Consider the following 8,444-nt stretch of genomic DNA (forward strand, 5'->3'; position numbering starts at 1 on the left):
GCATCAGGCTTTCTATTATACCGGTCTGTGCTTATGTTTAAAGTCACTGCCTATAAATATTTACCTTTTTTTTTCCATTGTTCTATTCCCTCACTTCTTTTAGCATCAGGAAAACCTACCATTATCCAACTTGTAATTGCAAAGATTATTTTATTTCTTTTTTCTGTTTGGAAAAAAAAATCTCTTCTCTACTCATGCGTTTTGTTGTTGAATTTTAAGGAATGTTTTCTTCTGCTATATTTACAAACATTTCATTTAATTTCAGATTCTTGGCCACATTTGCAGTGTTAGGTGGAGATTCCATTTAAAGAAATTAGTCTTAAATACAATTTTAAAAAGTGGTTCGTGACTGCAGTAACAGTCACACCATCATTACACCAGTATATCTTGCAGGCATGTTTCTGTTGCAGGTTCCAGGGTTCAAAGGTACACACTGCTGCTGTTGCTTCTTTGGTAGCACATAAAATACCTTCCAGCACCATGAAATTTTGTCACTAGGCGTGCGTGAAGCTTTCTAGTAGGACACCCTTTCAACTACTCCTTGTTTTATAAAGAAGTAAGTTTTGTCCTCAGCAATAGGGCCTTACCATCATGATGTGAAAGTTAACCAATAGTATTGGCAATAGTCTGTGTTGTTTGGGGGAGGACATTCTACAGGACTCCTGTGTTCAACAACTCAACAAAATATAACCCATTCCTTACACTATGATATATAGTTGGGGTATTATATATTATATGAACTTCACCTAAATCCTTTCATACATGTGAAGAGTCTACAATACTGGGTTTACATGTGGATTTTCAAAAGGGCTTTAGTGTTAGTTGTCCCTCCCATCTCCCTCTTAATCTGTCCCTTCCCCCCCCCCCCCCATTTAATCCTATTCCAGTTTCCTATTTATCTCTTTATAATTATATTCTATTTCCCCTTCCTTGGAAGTTACCCTTTTTCCTTCTGGTCCCTGTCATTATTGGAATTGAAACACACATATCTAAAAGCTTAAAAGCTAACATTCACCTTATTAAAGAAAACATGCAATATGTGTCTTTTTTTTTTTACTATGATTGTTTGTCGTTCTATCCATTTACCTGCAAATAATATTTTATTTTCCCCAATACCGAAAGACTATTCTGTTGTATAAATGTTTCAGATTTTCATTATCTACTCATATATTGATGAACATCTAGTCTATTGCCTAATTCTGGCTATTATGAATACAGCAGCTACGGAGATGAGTGGGATACTGTAAGTGAAACAAGTTAGGGTTGAGATATGAAGCCAATAAAGTTATCAGTATGTGGCTTTTTCTTGGGAATCAAGGAATGCATCTAAGACCATCTAGGGTGGTTTATACCTACTTAGAAGTTTTACTGAACTCAGTATTTTTCCTTAACACCATTTATCTAAAGGTATTTGTTGAAAACCCAGTATTTACTATGGTAGTACATTTTAACTCCAGCAAAGAAGGCACACAAAGCTTATACAACGGTATACAGAATTCTGTTAACACCTTACTTTTATTCTTCGCTGGAGCAGAGAAAAATTGGGAATGGACATGAATTTCTGAAGGAATAACAGAAAAATTCAGTTAAATTAACTAGTGAGTAAAGCAAAATAGATATGCATTTTTGCTAATATTCCAAAGTTACAGGATTAGAAAGACAGGGTACTATGGTATGATGCTGTCACAAGGTAAAGGGAACTTCTATTTCTAACTTTTACAAAGGGGTCCAATAAGTGAATATGGTCTATCAAAATGAAAGAGTAGCAAATCCTAAAAGCTGCGTAGTAAACAGAACCCACTTTGAAAGCCCAAGGCTATTTACCCGCCCTTGTTCAGAATCCTATTTACACAGAGAATGTTTAAGAGGTTTTTCCTATCTCTGATTTAGTCTGTTCTGCTTCCTTAGATGTAATAAGAGATACAGTTACTTTAAGTTGGAAATGGCCTTGGGGATCTATTTACCACATTCTGTGTTGCAGAAATAGAGATGTAGAGAAGCTTATCTTTTACAATGTGTTTTTTGCTCCCTCCATATATTTAATAAAGAGCTCTGCTCACTACTGTCTCTCAGGGACCTAGGCTGGTTGGGGCCTAATTCCTGAATCAGGAAGCTGAATAGTGCATTGCCTTTCAACAGCCTGTATTTAAATACCAGTTTTGTTCTTATTTTTCCTTTGCCAAAACAAAGGTAGAGTTTGCTTCTCCCATATTTATACGAAGTCCTATGGACCTGTAAGTCAGGGAACGATCAGGTTGCTTGTATTCATATTTAAATATGAACTCAAGTCTATCCCAAATCAGCTTTGTCTTATTCTAAAAATCCTTCACTTTATTAACATAGATTGCAGGTTTTTCTTCCTTTTTTTACATAAATTATGAGAACAAATGATCATTTGCTAATATACCAAAATTTTAAGATTTTGATGTGGTGACAGCTAACATCTTAAGAAATTCAGTTATGAGAATACCCAAGGCACTCATTTTAATTTTAAAATTTTGTATACATGTATATACAGTGTGGATACATATACAAAGGTCACAGGACATTTGGTGTCTTCCATTGCACTCTTGGCTCTTTGCTTTGAGAGTACTCTACCATGTCTTTTGGTTGGCCTGGTTAATCAGAGAGCCTCAGTGATGCCCTGGTGTCTTAAGCTCTAGTTTCTTTTCTTAGAATAATATAAATCTGTCTTTAGTCTGCCAAAAACATAAATCAGTATTTTCCCATTATCAGTGAAGTTTGGGCAAAGAAATTGAATAAACCATGCACTCCTTGAGAATTACATTTTGGTACAAATCCTACCTTTGTGTTCCCACATTTGAATTATTTCAATATATTCATATTTGGGAGACCCTAGTTCAGTTTTAGGGGACATTTTTACTTATTGTACACTGAAACATGCAAGCTGTGAATTTGACTTTTACGGGAATATCACCTCTGGTTCTGAATCTCGTAAGATGTTCATTCACTACTTACTAGATTACAGATGAAATACATGAACAAGCCTCTTTAATCTCAAAAGATGACAAATTTGTATGGAAAACCTGCATATTGAAATGAATTTTAATGCCTGGTTAATTATAAAACTTTTGATAGAGTTGGAGACAATGTCCAGTGTTTTGGATTATGAAAGGCCTCAATAGAGACAATCTAAAGATGATATCTGAATGAATACATGACAAGATATGAGTGTGAGGTTGAAATTACTTAGATGTGACTATATACCACTGTTCATACTGGAGTTTTACTGGAGGATAGAGTATTTGAAAGTGCACTATATCCCATTAAGACATGTTAAGGCTTAAATATGAACTATAGCTCAGACAGGCAGGTGTTTGTTGTAAATACCCCTTGAACAACAGTTCTAGGACCATCATCAGTACATTCATTTAGTTGTCTATACCGTCAGTTTTCTATACTCAAATCCCAGAAAAGTTTTCATTTTTGCATATGGATGAATGCAGGTGTCAAGACCTTGAGATGTCTTTAACAGAACTTGAGATTAAAAGATAAAATGTAAGCTGGCTTCCCCATGTGCTTAAGAGGTCTATTCTCTGGCCAGTATTCTTCCCTCCATGGCTTTGAATGGATTCTGGGAATCTCTTGATTGCGTGCCAGCCCACACATTTTATCATTATCACAAGCAAGTAGTCTTCATACTCATAAATTTTAAAAGAAATATGAAGAGGCCCTTGCTAATATGGAGTTTGGTCTGTATATTTTAGCCATACGTGCCTTTATGTCAAACCCACATTCCTTCTATTCTTCCAGACTACCTGCCCAGCTTAATGCCTGTGCTATGGAGCCTTGAGAACTGCAAAAGGTCTATTTACTTGTTTCTAAGGAAATGCATTTATTTTTTCTGAAGTCAACTTAATTATTAAAACCATTTTTAGTAGCAATTATACTAACAACAAGCCTATGTGAACTTAATAATGATAAGTTACTGACTATACCCTATGATCCCTCTTGGGTAAGTTATTTTTTTTCAAATATAGCTGTAAATGCTATTATACACTTTGGAGGCTAGACAGTGATTGCACTATGCATTAAGCTTGTATCACATCAGCTAAAGTCTTTAACTGTTCAAGCCATGAATCCTTTCAGTTATGTATGAATTCTTTCTTGCAATTGTCCTGTAGGCATACTAAGTGTTCAATCATTTTAAGAATGCAGCAATCTATTTTCACATACTTACTGTTTTTATTTTAAATACTATTATGGTTCAAAAACAGTGATAACACCCTTTCATCAAAACCTCTGGTATTTTTTTCTATTTTTCCACCATTGGTGGTATTCCAAGAGTGACACTAGGGTCTAGCATATTCAGTTGCTACCTTTCCCTGCCAACAAGTAATCCTTAGAAAGTCTACTATGGCATTTCAAGTGTTAAGTAGTGTTTCATTGCTAACAAATACTCACTGAGAGAATTACTAATGGGAACTTTCACTTACCTCCCATATACGATACTCCTGAAAAAATATTTGTCCTATATGCTGTTATATTCCCTTGGAATTATTTTAATACTGTTCTAAGGAAGACTTATTGGTTAGCAGTACTCTCAAATACAAAACCTTCAATTTTAGGTTATAAATCTAGAAAGAAAATAGTCAAAGTACCCAATTCACTAGAACTTATTGATTCTTCACATGATTAATCACTGAGAAACCTATCTCCAAAGGCTACTTTTAAATTTAAGTTAGGATGAGTATGTATATTCAAATTGTTACTACATGTTCCCAATTTAAAAAACAAGTTAATGACACCCAGTAATTTAAGATTATAATAAAGTCTAAATCATATGCAACTGTGTTTTATGCATATGCATTCTCATTTGGGACATGTGTGAGCTTGCAAATAGAAATCCAACGTTACCTCAGGTATCTTCCTCTACTGCCTTCTAAAGCAAAGTCTTTTGTTGAACCCAGAGTTCAGTGTTAATCCTAGTTAGCTTAGCAAACCAGCTTGACCAGAGATTTTATGCCTCTTGGGTGTTGGGATCAAAAGCAGGCTATTTTGCTTGCCAGCTCTTGATCAGGGTACTCAAGGATATCAAAGCAGGCCTTATAAGCAGGTCCTGAAAGCATGTCATGCACTGACCCGTCACCCCAACTCTCATATATAGTTCTCATCAAACAAAAGTAATAACTATCACATTCCTTATTGCAGAGACGAGGCATTGAATCTTTATGTCATTAGTTTATTTACAATTTTTTCTAGTATAAGAGTTCAAGAGTTTAATCCAATTTTCAGATCATCTCTTAAACTTTCTTCATTCTGCAAAATAAAAACAAAATGGCATTAGAAGCCCGACTTTACAAGTTACAGCAATTTCATATCATCTATCAATTTGATGATACATCAGAAAGCGTTTACAGTATCATTTTATTCATACTGATTTGCTTCATCACATGTACCAAAATTTTCATGAATTATGCTAAATAAACACATATGTATATGAAGGGATCTAGGCTACCACTATGCAACATGTCTATGGAGAAACTTATTAAGTTTTTCAACCTCAGCAGACCAACTGATATACCAACTTTAATACCATAAAATAGATAACTAGGAGTGGTAGAAATGAAAAGAACACTGGAACATTTCAGGGTTTCTTTCCCATCAACTTTGTAGATGTCAATACCATTTGGTAATGTCAAAGGTTGGCTATCCTTAGTGCACTTTTGTCGCTGAAGATTCAATTATTTCTGTAGAAGACACAACACTGATTTATGAAGTGTGATTCATAGAACAAGATTATCCTCTGTAGGAACCCTACACTAGTGCTACTAGCTATTGAAACTCAATCAATTATCTCTGTGTCTTCAATGGGGTTTTAATACTACTTATCTTAGAGGTGTGTTGCATAATATATATTCAGATTATTGGGGTCAAGGAGTACTTGTAAAATACTGACCTTTACTGATCAATACTTTATTTTTTTAATAGGTTTTCCAAATTGCCTCTACCAATATGACATTTACACTTAACCTTAAGGAATCTGGAGACAACTATCTACTTGCATGTTGTGGAAGAGTGTATAGGGTATAGAACAGAAATTACTGTTTTAGGAAAATTAGAAGCTTACTAATTACCTGTTAAAGGGATGAATTAAATATCCTTATTTTTTAAGTAGCTGGTGTCTTACTATAAAGAAAGGTGCGGCAAACCCAGATCCAAAGTACACGGTCATCATAGCCAGCAACCGCCACTTGTTTTCCACTGAAAATGGCAAATTCTGTTGAGAAAGAGAGAACACGGCAAAAAACATTCGTTCAAAGCATCTGAACTTGCTCTAATAAAAGGGTCGGGAGCAACCACGTATTTTATAATCAGCTGCATTCGACAGAACATTTTCATTTTAATTTAACACGCAGGTTTTCTGAATACCAGTTGGTAGGCCCTATTAAGTGTAAGGGTCTTTTTGGTTTTAATATTTGAAAAAAAAATTACTCTCCGAAGTAGTAACTTTTAGAAACAAACACATCATTCTCGTCCGTTGTTATTCGAATTTTCAGTATCAATCACAGTACAATTTTCTCTTTTTCCTATTCCACATCCTCTCTCTTCCCTTTACCAGGCTTCACCTAACAATTCCGGGGCAGTCACCACTAAGTACTCCGTTTACTTACACTGGGGGCTAAACCGGGCCTAACCGAGGATCGCCGCTTCAAACGTGGCTTGCTGGTTTAAAGCGCTAATAACCAGCCACAGGCCCTCTTCTTTTGTTTCCAATGACCTTCAATCTCCGACGCCGCCCAGCTCCCACCGAACCTTCCAGGCCTCGCTCTGCGGCTGACAGGCGGCGTGGAGGCAGCGGCTAGGCGCCGTGCTTCCCAGTTCTCCCCGGGGTGTGGACTGAGGGGCCTGAGTGTCTCCCCGAGCTCCTGGACAGTCACTTCCCTCCCCACACGCTCCAGGCCGGCCGCCGAGCGTCACCTTGCCCCTAGGCAGCCGAGCCTCACTCACCTTCCCCGGACCCTCCTCATAGTGGCTGCGACGGACCACGGAGGTCGTGAACCTCCGGATACTCTGGCCCAACATGTCGCTGCTGGAAGTTCTGCGAGGGCCGCAGACACGGAAGGCGGAAGAAATGGCCGTACCACCTAACTCCCCTTTCTACACGACCTTGCTCGGCAGAGCGCGAAGACCGAAAGGGAAGATGGGAGTTACAACAGGAACTTCCTGAAACGTACTCAACCGGCGGGCTCTGAGGTTTGTGGGCTTTGTAGTTTAGATAATACCGGGCGCCATATCGGCTCCGATGGATTGTGGGAAATGTAGTCTGGCTCTAGAATGAGCGCGCACCAGCACCAAGTGATAACTTACCTTTAGTGATTCAATGGGACCTGAGCTGTCCTATGAGTTCAGATCTAGGATTCTTGGGATTTGTTTCCAGAAACAATTTATTGAAGAAACTAAAGCTGCTTTAACATGTGTGTTCAAGTTAATGGAACAAGAAATAAAATTATTTTCTTGTGAGTATATCAGTCATTTTGATTATGGTTCTTTGCCAAGGTTGAAAGATGTGCATTATAGTCCTGTCTGAGGGAACACAAGCAACTGATCAAACAGTATGTAGCACAAAGGATGCCGTAGTGAAAACTGGACTGAAGTGCTAAGACCTGGTTTTTTTGAAGGTATAGAAATTGGATATAAGAGGACATACAGATAGAAACTCCTATGCGCAGCATGATTAGGTTGGAGAAGACACAAGAACCTTCTGACTTCTGGAGATTCCCTGGATTAGGAATTGGTTTATTCCTGCTGAACATAACAGTTTCATGGAGCATCAACATTAGCCAAGGCTACTAGACACTCGTAGATTATTGTTTTTTTTTTAAATTGGATAATTTCTTTATTTGCATTTCAAATGTTATTCCCTTTACCAATCCCCCCCCAAACTCCCTATCCCATCCCACCTTTTGTGAGAATATCGTTTGAAAAGGGGGTCACTGTGTGTATCTCTAAATATATAAATATAACCTTTTCAGTCTGTATAATATTACTTATGTATGTAACAATACCGGATGAAATGAAGAAACCATGAATTTGAAAGAGAACACAAGGCAGGGTACATGAAAGGGGTTGGAGGGAGAAAAGAGAAATGGAGAAATGCTGTAATCATATTATAATTAAAAATTATAATTTTTAGAAGAACACCACATAGACTTGTTAAATTAAGATTAGTCTAAATATGGTTCATATTTGATGATAAAATTTGGCTGAAACTATATCCTAAGAGATGTGTAAAAATATTTCATTCAAGCTACTAAGGCTCAGAAAGTAACAGGAGTTAAGCAAATCACAGGACTACATTCTGTCATCTAGCTCTCAGTCTGTCAGTCTGTTGGTTTGTCTATCTATCTATCTATCTATCTATCTATCTATCTATCTATCTATCATCTATCTGTCATCTACATATTTATGAATCTGCCTGT

At 37.0% G+C, this 8,444-nt stretch overlaps 1 protein-coding gene and 1 non-coding gene across 2 annotated transcripts; both read right to left on the minus strand.

The window, feature by feature from the left end:
- Positions 1-5,169: 5,169 nt before the first annotated feature.
- On the minus strand, positions 5,170-7,167 carry Cox7c (cytochrome c oxidase subunit 7C). Its single transcript, NM_007749.3, has 3 exons — positions 6,973-7,167; positions 6,099-6,241; positions 5,170-5,280 (listed from the first exon to the last, which is right to left on the minus strand). The coding sequence occupies exons 1-2, from the start codon at positions 7,045-7,047 to the stop codon at positions 6,125-6,127; spliced, it is 192 nt and encodes a 63-aa protein (NP_031775.1). The 5' UTR covers positions 7,048-7,167; the 3' UTR covers positions 5,170-5,280; positions 6,099-6,124.
- On the minus strand, positions 5,361-5,420 carry Gm22574. The gene has a single exon (XR_003950801.1). It is a non-coding gene; the product is annotated as a small nucleolar RNA Z39 (small nucleolar RNA).
- Positions 7,168-8,444: the final 1,277 nt, after the last annotated feature.

Source organism: Mus musculus, chromosome 13, assembly GCF_000001635.26.
Source record: "Mus musculus strain C57BL/6J chromosome 13, GRCm38.p6 C57BL/6J".
In the NCBI taxonomy this organism is placed as follows: domain Eukaryota; kingdom Metazoa; phylum Chordata; class Mammalia; order Rodentia; family Muridae; genus Mus; species Mus musculus.